We start from the raw sequence: 17,303 nt of genomic DNA, 5'->3' as shown, positions 1-17,303 counted from the left end.
ACTCGCGATTGAGAAACACCCCGAGTCTGCATTGGTGCTGACTTGAGACTGGTCTCTACCTGACCGGAGTCACGCTGTGTGTGTCCGTCAGGAAACACGCTGTTTACAAGTAGTTCCAGCAAACATCCACTGATAAATTGCGATGTTAACAACCTCATGATAACCCTCATATTTTTTTAACTTAGGATCATACCTGTGTTTAGTCTAGAAAAAGGTAAATGTGTGCATTTTATTATAAAGTTGTGTATATTTACAGACTGTTGCAAAAACTAAGAAGCATATAAACATCAGGTTTAAAACTAAAAGAGCTTTACAAAAAAGTAACACAATGAAAGATGTTTGGAGTTTTATTTGAGTTCTTAATTTACATTTTTTGTCTAAGAGATGCTGATTTGAAACCGTTGTTACATACAGTTACGGCATTTCCTGTTTCTGCCGGAGAGAGGGGAGTTTGTCCCAAAGCTTGCCGCTGTATTTACTCCCTCCATCTGACAGGAGGGAGCCTCGTTGAGCTGCGAGTGTGGCTACAGACGGAGTTCACTCCGCCACGGAGGGGTAGGGTCGAGGGGAGTGGTTTGGGATTGGGCCATAATGTTACTTTGAGTTTCATTTTCAGCAACGACACGGAGGGAAGCTGTCATGTGAAGGTGATTTTCCACCGAGACAAAACAACAACAGTTACTAATAAACAGGTAAGCTTTGACTTTGTTACCTCTTCTCACGCTTTACGTAACTTTTATTGGATTTGAACTGTTAACCCTTATGATGTGTCGGGTCTCCCGTGACCCGTTTCAAGTTAAAATTATATAATAACTACGCTCTAGTTTTTTAAAACTTTTTAACTATTTTTTTCGCAACATGCACCTGGGTTGCGGTCGAATAGTCCAAAAATCAGCTCCTAAATTCTAACCCTATCGTCTATTCCTTAACCTCTGAGTGAAACGTCACGGGGTTAAGGGATAGTGGATAGGAGAATTCAAAAGGACTTAGGAGAAGAGACTGCGGTACTTTAGAGAATCGACTGCACTTTCACTATCCGCCATGTTTATGAAGCGCCAGCGGAGGTCATAAATGTGCGTCTGCTGCTGTGGGGAAACTATGGAAACTACAGTTTTCTATACAGCGGACTACAACATGGATGTTTAATAAGGCGCCGTTTACACGAGGAGCAAACTGCTTGTATCTGCATAGTTTCGCGTGCGTATAGCCCTATTATTTACACGAGGCCGATAGAAACTGACCCCACAAACGATAACGGGTCCCAAGGTGGATAGATTTGCAAACGAAACGCTCTGGGGGGTCAACCGAGTCCGTGTAATCACCTCTATACGAATATTTCCTGAAAAAATAGCGAAAAAAAAAAAAATAGCACCTCTCCTGCTCACTGCTGTAGCAACCATCAAAAATAGCTGTGTTAATTAAACGCACAAGGGGTTCTTGAATGAAATAATATTATAAAAGGCAAACCAGAATTGTTAACGCCCAATATACTCCTTAAACAAAATAAACAGAGTCAGATTTCATGCATTGATCCATTATATTGACAAAGGTGAATCTCACCCGGTGTTTGTAGAGAATATCTCTCTTTCTGAGCCGTCCTCTCGATGCAATATCCACAGAGACGTGCTTCTTGGTTTCTTTCAGTTAACTTCCCCGTTGCATTTATCCATATGCTGAGGAAATGACTATATCCCGCTGAATACCAGCAATCGCCACACACACTGACTTCCTCCTGTCAGTAGCTACTGCTAGTGCTACTGCTACTGACCATGCTACAGATATTAGTGCAAAAATATACAGCTCCTCTACCACAACCATCAGCAACAACAGATTCGGTTTCTTTCAGTTTCTTTCAGTTTCAGTTTCAGTTTCAGGGCTTAAACAGAAGGGTAGCCATGGCAACATTGCTGCGGGGCTGCTCCAGGCTGCTCTTCTTCGCGGCTTTTGGTGTATTTTGGCGGAAGTTACAGCGCCACTTACAGTCCCAGCATATGTACTACAGCGTTTCCAGCGGCCTCGTTTAAACAGACACGTTAAATGAAACAAATGCATGTGAACGGAAGACTTTTTTGAATACGCATACTGTGCATAAACGCAAACGGTCCCGTGTGAGCGGGGCCTAAGAACGAGGGACTACTGTAAACTCATCTAGAGACTCTGCACCGTGCTCTGATGCTGTTGTTTTATGCTTTATGAACGGGGACAACAGAGAAACATATTCTTCATGACCAAAGTTGGAATTGAAATAAAAAAGGAAAGTGAAACTTATGCTCGTCACCCTCTCCCTCCGGTCCACATTAATACAAATGATCCCAATACGTATGACTGTATGAAAAGATCTTAAAATCAATACAAATGTATTTATTATAAACGTTAGTCCTTAACATCTATCCCTGTGTATTAGGGATGTGCATCTCCATCACTGAGGCCGATACGATGCGCATCTCGATACGCTACCAACGATACGATACATTAATGATACCTTTGAAACACCAGGCGATGCGATACGATACGATTCACCCTGGTTGCGATACGGTTCGATACGATTTGATTCAACATTATGCGATACGGGGCGATACGATGTGATTCAACACGATGCAAAATAATGATACAATTCAATATGGTACGACAGAGGATTTTGTTTTATTCCTTATATGCAGCAAATCATACATTAACAAAAAAGTGCTTCACATATTTGCTTCTCTCTACTAGTACTGCACATCCCATCATGCTGTTTCTTTTTTACCTTAACAAAAACAAACACTTGGACCTTTCACAAACTGGCCTTTTCACAAGTGTAGTAGTGTTCTCTGTCTCCAGAGTACAGTTCAATTTTATAACACCTCACAGTTAAACAATTTAAGGATGCCCAGGATTACCAATGTGCAAATAACAACTACCATAGTGCAATGCACATACAGCTGCCAGCCTGATGTGCTTAACACTCATTCATAGGCTAACTCACCAGTGAGCAGAAAGCAGTGGTTTCTATAGGAACAATAAAGAAAATAACCTTTCACAAACAGGTATTTCATAACTGCTTACAGTAAGGAAGACATTTAAACTATTATTGGCAGTCACAGGCTGTTGTAAACTAAACACCACTCTCACTGACAGAACACCTCACTGAGTGATTGAACTCATATGTCTAACTTTCAGGTTTCTCTTTTCAGCCGCAGACCCCATGCTGCCTCTATGTGCGTCGCTAAGTTCCTCGTACTACTTGTGTACTTTAAAGCGGCACGGCATCGTTTACAATTTGCGAGCGAGTTTTCAAGTTGTCCGTCTTTCTTGAAAAATTCGAAGTGTTGCCAAACGTTTGATTTGTAGGTATTTTTCGGTGCGCTGTGTTTCTCTTTCTCCTCGACTTCCATGTGTGTTGATAACTGAGACTCTCGGCCTCCGTAGTGGCGAAGCAAAGATCAAAGATCGTCTCTGCTGAGTGCTGACAAGATGAGGGGATATTATATTAATGAATCGTTTTTTTACCGATGCAAAGACGCTACAATCGATGCATCGCGAGTTCAACCCAAACTGTAGCCGATGTGCACTCTTTCAACCGGTGCACTCGCATCTTGAACGTTTATGCCGGTGCACCGATGCGAATCGGTGAATCTTAACATCCCTACTGTGTATATCACCATTCAAACATCTTTTAAAAGTTGAACAAACCCCACACAGCTCAGTAAAGACTGTGAAATGTTGACTTTATTTGATCATTTCAGTAAAAACTAACGTTCATATTTCTCTTTTTGATTATAATACTGATGAACGTTCAAAACAAAGCACTTTGGCAACTTACCACATACGTTTTGAAAAGCTTAGTAAGCACCGTAACTTTCATGATATCATTTCTCGTTCATAATCGGTTGTTTCCGTGAACGGCCGACTGTTGTGTGACGGCAAATGCGGCGGCCGCAAGGCATTGTGGGGCAGCATTTTCTCCTCTCCTTTAGGTTAGGGAGGTCCAGTGGTTCCTAAGCTAAAGGAGGTTATAAAGGAAGTTTGAAACCTCCTTTTCTTTCATTTAGAGAATTGGAACGGCACTTATCATGGCTGCCACTGAGGGACTTCCGGGTCATTTCACTCCGTTAGGAAGGTTCCTAAGCTAAATGGACTATTCGACCGCAACCCAGGACTCGAGTACTCCATCTCTGAGTCAGAAACGTTTATATTTTAAGACTATTCAATATTGAATGCCTAAACACACTGCTGCTCATGTAACACAGTATATAACTCATTGTACACTTTTGATTTACTCTATTGATGTTGTGTTGGTGATTTTTGAGCAATCTCTGAAGGAATAATTTATTTGGGGGGTTTATTAAGTTATATCTTATCTTATAGAATAATCAATAATATTATTCAGCTAACTTTTATTTGGCTTCTTTAGTCATACTCGTGTTTGGGTATCATTTGCCATTTTCTTCGGCTGTTAAGATTCACTTTTAGTTGTTGTTATATCAAAATAAAATATAGTTGTAATGATATATTTATTTTCTGAAATGGATGCAGTTTTTGCCTTTGGTCACTTGAGGGCAGTGCACACACAATAATGGTTCTGCTAAACCCCTAATAATAAACAAATACACAAGTTACTGTTCACAAAACAGGAGATAAATATTACTATACAGCCAATTTAATGTTTTCATACAAGGTGGGTTATATTTAGTTTCCACTCAATCAAGGTGGTGAGAATAACATGAAAAACATTACCAACATTACCAAAAAGCACAAAAAAAAGAGATTTCTTCATAAAAATACGTTCCTTTTTATTGGATTGCACTTTGTAAATGTGTATTAAAGGTCTCATATGAATAAAGTTAATTAAAATAATTAAAAATGGCTGAATTGCTTGGAGTTGACACACGATATCTAAGGTTTTTGAACATGTTTTGGAGATACAGGTGAGGAATTATGAAATTAGTATGACATAAGGTAGCAGAATTATTTACATAATTTACAGCAATATAACACAATAGAGTATAATTTAAACTCCAACTTCCTCCAGCCAATCAGGTGCCTTTGTTATTTTCACATTACGTTCAGCCGGGCATAACATTAAACAATAAAGTACAAATTCTAAATGTATTGTCGTGAGTGTAAAACACGTCCTCCGGGTAAAAATATGACGTTTTTAATTAAATATATTTATATACATATATATTTAATACAATTAAAAAATAATATTATTTAATAATTTGATTTATTCATAATAAATATTCAATTTGGATCTAAATATTTGTTCTTGGATTCAACTGTAATGACTGTATTTAAGTAGTGAATTAAAAATAATAAGAATAATGCAAAAATGAAATACATTCCTAAAAATGTGAAATTCGTTTTTGAAAAATATTAGTTTTAAGTGTTATAACTTTTTTAATTTATTGTCTTGAATATAAATAATTGTTTTTTTTTTGTATTCAGGGCATTTGGATTTTACATTTTATTTTCATTACAAAATATATTTTAAATTAAATATAATGACGTTTTTTTTATTGAAAGTCCTAACAAGACCTGAAGCGGAGGTTGGTCCTCACAAAGGATGAAGTACATGAATAGACACACACATTACATTACATGACATGTTACTTGTTAGACGCTTTTATCCAAAGCAACTTTCTTTACGACATGCTGACTGCAGTGGGGTTTGAACCTGTGACCCTCTGATCCGAACACCTACGGACAACCCACTACACCACACACCTCTTCACACAGGTAGAAGAGGTGTGTCCTGCATTCACAAGATCTGCACTCAGATAGTTCAGTTGTGTTTCTAGCTTGCACTGCACACAAAAAACAGGTAAGCTTTGATTTCTTTACTTCTTCTAACGCTTTATGTAACTTTTATTGGATTTTAACTGTTAGGTTTCAGCTGTTATGTAGACACTACATACTGATACACACCTGAACATCAGCAGGAGAGGACTCTTTAAAGTAGAGACACTACATACTGATATACACCTGAACATCAGCAGGAGAGGACTCTTTAAAGTAGAGACACTACATACTGATATACACCTGAACGTCAGCAGGAGAGGACTCTTTAAAGTAGAGACACTACATACTGATATACACCTGAACATCAGCAGGAGAGGACTCTTTAAAGTAGAGACACTACATACTGATATACACCTGAACATCAGCAGGAGAGGACTCTTTAAAGTAGAGAGGCTACATACAGGATTTTAACTGTTGGGTTTCAGCTGTTTTGTAGCCAAGAAGTAGATGAGATAGCTAAAAAATGAGGTAAATTAGTGGGCTACTGATACAAGAGTACATATAACCCCAAAGTATCGTGACACAGGCAGTATGTTCTCAAATATTTATACTACAATAATATATATAGTCATATTTTGAAATGGGGCGTAATACAATACTTTTACTTGTAACAGAGTACTCCTACACCTAGGGGTTTTTACTTACACTTTTTTTTTTTTCCTTATTATTATGTAGAATATTATTCATTATTTGTAAAAAGAAAACGTAGGGAAAATATGAAATATGTTGATATTTTTTATATCACTTTACACACATTTCATTTAAATTATTGAATGTTTAGGATTGGATTTATTCAAAAAAGCAATTACTCTTTGTCTTCTAGGATCTCTTTCGTGTTTTTAGAAAATGAATTGTGTTGAATTCTAACCATTTCTTTCTGAATATATAAAATAAATATTAATAAAATAATACATCTCAATAATCAATATTATCAATAATACACAATCAATACATTTTTTAATATGTTTTACTTTGTACTAATGTGGAATGCAGCGAGGTAGATCTATGTGCGTCAGCATGTGACCGGTGTAACTGGTTAAACTTCTTCTCATGAATGTCTTTCATTGTTCAGCATTTATGAAACAATTCAGTCCACTCCTTTCACAAGTATGACTTTACCAAACCGACTATAGTAACATAAACAGCTGGAGAGGGATCCTCTTTAAACTCTTTAAAGTAGAGACAGTACATACTGATATACACCTGAACATCAGCAGGAGAGGACTCTTTAAAGTAGAGACACTACATACTGATATACACCTGAACATCAGCAGGAGAGGACTCTTTAAAGTAGAGACACTACATACTGATATACACCTGAACATCAGCAGGAGAGGACTCTTTAAAGTAGAGACACTACATACTGATATACACCTGAACATCAGCAGGAGAGGACTCTTTAAAGTAGAGACGCTACATACTGATATACACCTGAACATCAGCAGGAGAGGACTCTTTAAAGTAGAGACGCTAAATATACACCTGAACATCAGCAGGAGAGGACTCTTTTGGTACTTTATGTATGCCAATACTATACTATACTATAATCACTTCAGTTAGATGAATGAATGCAGTAATTTGACTTGTAACAGAGTATTTTTGGTAATTTAGCATTACTGCTTTTATTCTACTATCATTCAAGGGTGGTTTTCACTATAAGTAATGGGTTTTTTTTAGGCGGAGATAGAATTTACATGTTTTTACTATGTTCCATATGAATTTATTTTAAAATAAAAACATCTATATTAATTTCTGACACTTCTACATCCAACTCACAGATGTAACCTTGCTTTGAGAAAAAAGATTATGAATTTACCCCTTTTAGAAGTGAAGATATAGTCTTTGTTGTGTTAGTGGCATTTTCGAGCCTGAAACCTGAAAAACAGGCTCAGGGCTTAACAGGTTAAGAAGAACCTTTTTACAATTTGTATTTCTTCCACCCTCTCCTCTGTCTTTTCCCCTGCAGAAATGGCCTCTGCAAACATTTCAGAGGAGTTTCTGTGCTCCATCTGTTTGGATGTTTTCACTGAGCCTGTTTCCACTCCCTGTGGACACAACTACTGCCGGGCCTGCATCAGCAGCTACTGGAGCTCCGGGGCCATCATCCAGTGTCCGCTGTGCAAAGAAACCTTCCTCACAGCCCCCAAACTGAGAGTCAACACTGAGTTCAGAGACATGTTGGAGATTTCCAAGAAGACCAAACAAGCAGGTGACTCAAATTCCCAAAATGTTCTGAATTTGTAAAAGGTATTTGTCAAAGAACGTATTTTCTTTTCTTACATTTTTTTTATTTTTTATATTGATAAAAAGAAAAGCACAAGGTCTTTAAACAGTCAGGATTTGCAAAAATCACCTATTATGCAAAAGTCACTTTCTGATGTCTTTTATACATCAATATGTGTCCCCGGTGTGTCAGGAGACTCACAAAGTGTCAGAAAATAAACCCCTCTCTCTTTTCCTCCGTGCCCACATCTCTAAAAACGGCGTATCAACGGAACTGATCCAGATTTGCTGCGTCATGACGACATTACTCAAATGTGGGCGGCCTTTACACCCACGGGCCTATCAGAAACGTTGCCGTCAGAAACAATGAGACATGTTTTGTATAGATATGGCCCTATAATATATTTTTCCAATATATCATAATAGGTGAGCTTTAATATAAAAAAGGAAACCTTATAAAACATTTAAAATATGAAAAAATATTCTTTAATTTTCCAAAAGCAGGTGAGGATGGAGGATCCCCGGCCGGGCCTGGAGACGTTCCCTGTGACCTCTGCGAGGGGAATAGGAAGCGCAAGGCTGTGAAATCCTGCCTGGTTTGTGTGGCCTCTTACTGCGACGCTCACCTGAAGCCCCATCGCACCGTGCAGAAGTTAAAGTGGCACCAGCTGATCAACCCCGTGGATTCCCTCGAGGAAAGGGTCTGCAGGAAGCACAACAAAGTGATGGAGTCTTTCTGCAAGAGAGACCAGTGCTGCCTTTGTTCCGTGTGCCTGAAGGAAGACCATGTGGGGCATCACATCGTCTCTTTGGGGGAAGAATTTAAGGCGAGGAAAACTATTCTGCAGGGCGCAAAAATGCATATTAACAACGCTATGAACGATAAATGCAACATGGTTTTCAGGATGGATTACTCGATGACACAAAGTAGGCAGAAGGAGCAGGAAGCGAACCAGGCCCTTGCTGTTGTGGTTGCCGCGATTCTCAGTAAAAGAGCTAAGCTGATGGAGGTTTTGGAGGAGAAGCAGGAAGCTGAAGAGCAAAAGGATAAAGCACTAAAGAGACAGCTATGGCTGGAGATCGCAGAACTCCGTGAGACGAGTGTGAAGATGGAAGAAGCTTTAAAGACAGAGGATGAATTTGGACTCCTGCAGAACCTACCACCCCTCCCCTCTGCATTAATCACAAGGCATTGCTATACAGAACGCAAAAGTCTCCTGCAAGTAGAGAAAGTCTGGAGAGCCGGAGTTAAAATCGAGGAAACGCTCAACGAACACATGGACAAGATTATCAGAGAGGTCCTTCAGGGGGATGAGGAAGAGGAGGCCTTTGAAGAACAGCAAACAGGAACCCCGTTTGACGATGAACTTGTGAAGATCCAGGAGCAACATGCAGTAAAAGTGACTTTGGATCCCAACACAGCTCACCCTTCCCTTATCGTCTCTGAGGACGCGACACAAGTTGGGGATGGAGTCTTCAAGAGGAACATCAGTGACAACCCTAAAAGGTTCGACTCGCTCCATTTCGTCCTTGGGAATGAGGGGTTTTCCTCCGGGAAAATCTACTACGAAGTATCCCTTGAAGGACTGACTGGATGGGAAGTGGGAGTGGTGAGAGAGTCCATTAACAGGAAAGGTGTCAACTGGTCTCTTACTCCAGAAAACGGATGCTGGACGTTGGGGTTGTATTGGGGACGATGCCAGGCTAACTCCAATCCTCCGGTCCACTTGCCTTCGATTAAAAAGCTCCAGAAGGTCGGGGTGTTTGTGGATTTGGAAAAAGGGTTCGTCTCTTTCTACAACGTGGACACGAGGGCTCAGATCTACTCGTTTACAGGGTGCGTCTTTGAAAGTACATCATTTCTGAGGAAAATACTAGCGTTCTGGGCGAGGACCAGGATCTACCCTTTGTTCCGACCCAGCGCTGAGGAAGGGAGCGCTCCTTTACGGATCACTAAAGTCAGCTCAGTGTGGGATGCGTGTGGCGCAGTGGACTAGTGCATTGGTGTTCGGATCAGGGGAGCACAGGTTCAAACCCCACTGCAGTCAGCATGTCGTTGTGTCCCTGGGCAAGACACTTCACCCCAAAATGCTCCTGTGGGGATTGGCCACAGTATTGAGTATGTAAGTCGCTTTGGATAAAAGTGTCTAACAAGAAACATGTAATGTAGTCTAGTCACCAATTCACGAGTCCAAGTCACTCTCGAGTCCCCACTGTCCGAGTCCAAGTCAGAGTCAAGTCCAAGTCCAAGTCCAAGTCCGAGTCACCCAAGGAGTGTCCGAGTCGAGTCCGAGTCATCACTACCTAAGTCCAAGTAACCCAAGAAGAACCCAAGTCAAGTTCGAGTCACAAGTCTTCATGTATTAATCTTAGTGGATATATTTGTTGAAATGTAGCTGCTCCTCTACATTGCTTTTATCCTGTCATGTTATACTCATTTGTCTATTGAACTGCTGTGAAGCAAGTTTGGCTACAATTATTGTCTAAAAGGTGCTATACAAATATAAAGATTATTACCAATATTAATCTTAATATTATTATTATTATTATTATTATTATTATTATTATTATTATTATTATTATTATTATTATTATTATTATTATTATTATTATTTATTAATAATATAATAAATATTCTATCACAATGTCCAACAGCCAACAAGTGAACGTTTAAATTCTATCAATAAAGATTAAGCCCCAGAAAGCACATGGCTACTTAACATGCAAAATGAGACATTCTGCATGTTAAGTAGCCATGTGCTTTCGTGTGATCGGCTGAATCTTTATTTATTGATTAGATCACGTTACTCTCATGATAGTGTTCAAGACAGCCTATATGACAGCCTATATGTCTGAACTCGATCCTTAAGCTGGCTACACACCAACCCGATTTTGGGAGTCAGAGGCCGTCAGAGGCAGTCGGGCATTCGCGGCGCCCTACTCATGTTGGTGTGCCCCGCACCGTCGTCTCTTTACGGCACCTCTTCACACCTCCCGATGCCTCCTTCAACATGTTGAATCGGCCGCGGGAGGTCAGAGAAAGTCGGCCCAAGCAATCACTCTGATTGGCTGTTCACACTACCGCTGCCTGCTGGTAAGGACAGTTATTGCCACTCGTCGACTGAAGTATTTGCGGTGTGTTCGTAGGCGGGCGGCGTAGCGGGTGGCGTAGCGGGCGGCGTAGCCGATGCAGGCGACGAAGCTGACGTAAAAGTCGGGACGCCTTCGGTACGCGTTCTTTGGTCTCAGCTGGGTGTGTAGCGGCCTTTAGAGTAATATATTACGGAGCCTTCTCTTCAATCTTTTTTCCACATAACGAGCATTTTGTGCTGCTCTTTTCCAATGTGGAAGCAGAATGTGTGAAAGCAGACAGCACGATGCGGGGTGTGTCTCTGGACATCTTTAGACTGGTAGAACATCTGACTCGAGACAAAACTTGCTCGAATCCGAGTCCAAGTCGGAGCGTCAATGTACAAGTCGAGTCCGAGTCATCGTGCGCGAGAATTCACAAGTCCAAGTTCGAGTCCGCGTCAATCAGTGCGCGAGTCCGAGTCGAGTCACGAGTCGCGAAAATCGGCAGGACTCGAGTACTCCATCTCTGTGTCAGATACAGAAAAAGAAAGTAGAGCGTCCTAGTCGGACAAGATCCTGGGGTTTGTTATGATGGTGGAGGATTTTAAGATAAGATGACCCTTTTTCTTTGACATTTGGACGTTGCAGCAGCACAAGGAGAGCATTTGTACAGAAAAATAAAGGAAGCTTCTTTGTGTACTTGGAAATAAGCGATGTTGCTCTAGTAAAATCTAATTTGAAGTATTCCTTAAAGCAGGGGTTTTCAAAGTGTGGGAAGGTGAGCATCCCCTCAGAGAACATAAGAACAGCCGCGCCCCCCCTCCCAATTATTATTGCTATTATTATTATTATTATTGTTGTTGCTGCTATAATGCAGGGGTATTATTATCCAGTGGAAAGCCCTTACCTACTGGCCTAGTTAAATCAAAGTGGTTACTTTTTTTTGGCTGGGCAGTGTAGTTTTACACACCGTCTTATTTGACTTTCTCAGGACTTAAAACAGTTTTTTGGGGGCAGACCCCCACAAACAAAAAAATATATTTACACACGTAAGGTCATCATCTTAACAGTGTTTTATGCTCATCGAGTCATCCGTGAGCATCAAGTTGGCATGCCTTTAACAGCTGAATACGGCGATTACCATCTTGTTCAGCAAAATGCCTCACAAACGTATTAAGATCTAAAGCTTTAGTGCGTTTTGATTCAATGCTGAGTACAGCCACACTTCACAGTCTCTTCTCTGTCATTGTAGACCGCAAATACCTCATTCCTTCCGTCTACTTGGGGTCCGAATGCGCCGTCCCGTTCAAAGGAAATCGCCGCCAATCACATTTCCTCGATCGCGCCAGGGCCGGGGGAGGGGTTACAAGGCTCGCGTCTTGTGCTGCATTCACTTGCACTCGGACATTAGGGATTTTCTCTCATAAATGTCTGATGAGCCACAACTTTTATTTCAAAACAAAGCTGAAGTTTTCTACCAGACGCTGTCTCCTCTTTCACTTTAGGTAACTTCACTAAAAATCGATCCATGTTGCCGCTCGCATAAAGTTAGCTGAAGTTAACTAGCTAGATTTCACTGTTTCTCGTTATTTTTTTCTCACGCTGCGCCTCCCCTGAAGCTCTCTGGCGCCCCCCAGGGGAGGCGCGCCTCACACTTTGAAAACCGCTGCCTTAAAGGACTGACAGGATGGGAAGTGGGAGTGGTGAGAGAGCCCATTAACAGGAAAGGTGTCAACTTGTCTCTTACTCCTGAAAACAACAAGATAAAGCTTTTTCTTTAAAATGTGTGTGTTGCAGCAGCACCGGGAGAGCAATTGTAAAGTAGAATAAAGTACTGAATGGATATTTTTGTATTTCTAAACTTATTCATTTCATGGTTAAAACAAAAACAGAAAAAACAACAACTTTATATTAAGGGGAAAATGCACATATGGCAAAAAAATCATAATTATTTGTATGTCCAAATACTACCTTTACGTGTCATTTGTTAGACGTTTTTATCCAAAGCGACTTACATACATTCAGTACTGTGGACAATCCCCATAGGAGCAATTTGGGGTGAAGTGTCTCAGGGACACAACGACATGCTGACTGCAAACTTGCTACCCCCTGATTCGAAGTCCAGCACTCTATCCACTGAGCCACAGCCGCCCATATATACCTTAAATATTGTGATCATTATTACTTTCTATAGTTTCTTATTTCTACGACATTTCGCTCACCTTTATTGTGACTCTATTGAAATGTTTATATTTTAAAATGTGCTGTTTATTTTGGGATTTTATTAAGACTGTACTTTATTCAATGTTTAATCCCTAAACACACTGCTGCTCATGTAACACAGTATATAACTCATTGTACACTTTTGATTTATTGTTTTCCTTTCTGATGCTGTGTTTTTCATTTTCAAGCAATCTCTGAAGGAATCATTTATTTGGGGGTTTATTAAGTTATATCTTATCTTAAAGAATAATCAATAATATTCCTGAGCAAACTTTTATTTGGCTTCTTTAGTCATACTCGTGTTTGGGTATCGTTCGGCTGTTAAGATTCACTTTTAGTTGTTGTTATATCAAAATAAAATATAGTTGTAATGATATATTTGTTTTCTGAAATGGGTGCAGTTTTTGCCTTTGGTCACTTGAGGGCAGTGCACACACAGTAATGGTATTCTGCTAAACTCCTAATAATAAACAAATACCCAAGTTACTGTGCACAAAACAGGAGATACATATTATTATACAAAAGACAGTCATTTTTGTCTTCATACAAGTTGGGTTATATTAAAGGGCCCATGTCATGGCCATTTCTACTGATCATAATTCCGTTGTTGAGGTATACTAGAATAGATTTATATTGTGCAATTTTCCAAACTCACATTGGTTTCTCATCCAGCATCTCTGTATAGTATGTGTATTCACTCTCTGTCCTAAACGGCTTGTTGGAGCTCCTGCCCCCACCACCCTGTGAGCCCAGTGTGCTCCGATTGGTCAGCTCGGCCACTCTGTTCTGATTAGTTAACCACCAGGGAGGCTCCGCCCATGTCTAACACAGTGCTTTTTTCGGCTCTGAGCGGAACATCAACAATGATATGTTATAGGAGCAAATAATTCAGGGAAGAAAGGCTACTAAGTATTTCCATCCAACTTTATTTTTAGAAATGTACAAAATGAACATGTGTAAATATACATATATACACTGTATATCATCCATTCCTCCCCTTATAGGCGTTTTCGGCATCTTGTCTATCGAAGCTTTGTAAGCTGGTGCCGGGGCTTTTTAGGACGAGGCATCAGAGTGTTCATCCCGTCATGTGTTGTCCGCCGGATACGCCAGGAGTTTCCTGATCTGGCTGGACCAAATCAAATGCAAATCACAAAATATTAGAGAAATGTAGTTGTTTTAGGTTCGTTAGCTTGCCAGCTAGATTAATATGCTAACCTACGTTTGCTAGTTGTTCAGTGTAATATGCCAACCTACTATGAACAACAGCTAGTCGTTCATATTAGGCTAGCAAGAACATGTTTACAATTGCAATCTTATACGGGTAGTCTGCTACGTTTGGTCATTCATTGTAGCTGGCATAAAAACAATGTTTTCCCTAGTATGTCTAGCTCTTGGTAGCCTTCTTGTTTAGCTCGGTAGCATACACGCTAGGAACGCCAACTATAATGTAACTAAGTTTCGCGACTGACCGTACGGTAAATCACCCGAAGTATACTGTCTATGATTATTTTGTGTGTGAATGCAGACATTCTCCTGCTATGAGATACATGTAAGGCCATCTACTGACATTGGAGTTGATATATGGAAACGCTAGCAACTTAGTTAGCCCAGTTAGCACTGTGTCAATGGCTTAGCAGCCCAAAAAACATTTACCCATTTAAACAGTCGTGGTAGATACCTTGTTTGTTTTAAACATCATAAATACACAAACAACAATGCATACTTACAGGTGTACCCGAATCTCCCGCTGGTCCAAACAAAGTAGGAACAGCATCGTCCTTCAGTGTCCTACGCTGTGCATATCCGGCATGAATCGCTGCAATGTTTGCGAAGCTTTGGTCCGTGAAATGCCGCGCACACAGTACAATACCGGCTCGAACATCTGAAGGAACAGTGTTAACAAGAAATTTCAACCACTGACTTCGTCGTGGTTCTGCCCTTGGTAAGGCATACATTGAAGATTTCCCCTCACAAGACAGGAAACAAACCCTCGTTGGCATGACTGGATACAGTTTTGAACTGAACCTGAGCTTCCAACAGTATATATGTTCGACCTGGCAGAGGGTGCAGCCATAGCTCTGGGCGTGGCTACTGGGTATCCCTACGTAATGATACCCAGGAAGAAAACATTGGAAAATGAGAAATCTCCAACGAGGCGTTTTGGGGAGGTCTTTTCTGTGTTAGAGTTTTACTCCCTACAGGGTTTGCTTTGAGGGTTTTTGACTCTGCAGACCGTTTACATGCATAAAAACCTTCATAACACACAAGGGGACGGGTAATAACCGGAAAAGCATGACATGGGACCTTTAAGTGTCCACAAGAAAAACATAACATTACTGTACCAGAAAAAAAATTATTTTCATAAAAATGTGTTCTTTTTTTATTGGATTGCACCTTGTAAATGTGTATTAAAGGTCTCATATGAATAAAGTTAATTAAAATAATAAAAAATTGCTGAATTGCTTGGAGTTGACACACGATATCTAAGGTTTTTGAACATGTTTTGGGGATACAGGTGATGAATTATGACATTAGTATGACATAAGGTAGCAGAATTATTTACATAATATACATCAATATAACACAAAGTATAATGAAAACTACATTCGAGTATAATATAGGCTACAGTCGTATAATACAGTAAATTGTTATATAGTTATAGTATAATATATATAAAGACTGTCAATAAATATGCTTTTTATGACTTCAATATCGGTATTAATTTAAAGTTATATTATTTTATTTATGGCATTTCAAGTTGTCTTGTTGGAGAGTGCTCTAACTTTAAAATCAAATTGTTATACAGGTGACATAACTGAGCAGACTTTGGGTCATTTTGCCCCAAACAAACATACTGTATGAAGGGCCGTGTAGGACAACATTCAAACTAACCTCACACACTTACTACTGAAAATTAACCTCTCACACACACTATTGAAATACTCTCACATTCACTACTGAACACCTCACACACACAACTGAAAATTAAACCTCACACACGTACTACTGAAATACTCTCACATTCACTACTGAAAACCTCACACACACACACACAGTCCTGAAAACATTTTACTGAAAGGTTCTCAGTAGGGAATGTGCATGTATTTCACCTATGTGTGTGAGGGGGATTCTTGCTGTAACGGAAGTCATTGTAATGAAACGGAATAACCAAACTGCTAGTGGTCGCTCTGCTAGCTCCGTTAGCTCCGTTAGCTCCAGACAGGGGCTCAGCTGCTTTGCTGATCCGGAGAACACAACTTGAACTCGGACGTGTTTGTTGTGTTGATGCCAGGTGGAGTATTCTTCATTGAAATATCGGACTTATCTTATGGCTCTGCGGTTAAAACAGACCGTCCATGAATGCAGTTTCTTCGGTAAGTGAAATTCAAGCACTTTGTGAATGTTTAGACTTGAGTTAGCATTTGAGCGAGAAGAAGCTACGTCTGTGCTAACGATGCTATCCGTAGCATCCAAGTTCAAACATAATATAGAAGTACATAATAGAGAAGTGTAAAACATTAAGAAGGATTATACTGTAGAACAAAAGGCTTCTGTGTGAGGTTGGTAAAATAAGGTCATCCTCGTACATTAGATAGTTTGCTAGTTAGGTCAGGGTTGCCAACTTTGGGTACCTGGCTGGAGTGAGATTTTAATATCATGGGTTTAATTCGGTTTAATTACACATATGCGCACGAAATGACTGCTATCGTGTCAGCAGCGGGACCTTAGCATATAGGATATATATACAATATATACAAATACACAATAATGGACACAGACTACAGTATAAAGGGCACACAGTTTCATTCACTAATGAAAGTCAAACATGTTTGTTTCCACTGTTTTATTGTGTGCCTGTCGCGATAAGCAATTAATTGACTTATCGTACGATAAATAAAAATGAACTCGATAACTTTTCTGACCTCGATAAATTGCCATTTACATGAGGATGTGACTAGCAGTTTGAAAGGGTGTACTTGAATTATTATTATATATTATCA

General features: G+C 39.9%; 1 protein-coding gene across 3 annotated transcripts; it reads left to right on the top strand.

Moving 5' to 3' along the window:
* Positions 1–605: 605 nt before the first annotated feature.
* On the top strand, positions 606–10,046 carry LOC117476217 (probable E3 ubiquitin-protein ligase TRIML1). 3 transcript variants are annotated; one of them, XM_034122592.1, is made up of 3 exons: positions 606–692; positions 7,748–7,990; positions 8,506–10,046. In XM_034122592.1, exons 2-3 carry the CDS (start codon positions 7,750–7,752, stop codon positions 9,999–10,001), a joined length of 1,737 nt encoding a protein of 578 aa, XP_033978483.1. In that variant the 5' UTR covers positions 606–692; positions 7,748–7,749; the 3' UTR covers positions 10,002–10,046. The 3 variants fall into 3 exon arrangements, with proteins under 3 accessions (XP_033978483.1, XP_033978484.1, XP_033978482.1); XM_034122593.1 differs by lacking the exon at positions 606–692 and adding an exon at positions 5,744–5,803 and having other exon boundaries at positions 8,509–10,046; XM_034122591.1 differs by lacking the exon at positions 606–692 and adding an exon at positions 5,744–5,803.
* Positions 10,047–17,303: the final 7,257 nt, after the last annotated feature.

The sequence above is a fragment of the Trematomus bernacchii genome, unplaced genomic scaffold, assembly GCF_902827165.1.
Source record: "Trematomus bernacchii unplaced genomic scaffold, fTreBer1.1, whole genome shotgun sequence".
In the NCBI taxonomy this organism is placed as follows: domain Eukaryota; kingdom Metazoa; phylum Chordata; class Actinopteri; order Perciformes; family Nototheniidae; genus Trematomus; species Trematomus bernacchii.
This window is presented reverse-complemented; position numbering and strand designations above follow the sequence as displayed.

Bases quoted from the DNA above. Each gene is read 5' to 3' on its own strand.
- LOC117476217 (XM_034122592.1), top strand. From the start codon at position 7,750: ATGGCCTCTGCAAACATTTCAGAGGAGTTTCTGTGCTCCATCTGTTTG. The intron at 7,991-8,505 runs GTGACTCAAATT...ATTTTCCAAAAG, and splicing joins CAAGAAGACCAAACAAGCAG to CAGGTGAGGATGGAGGATCC.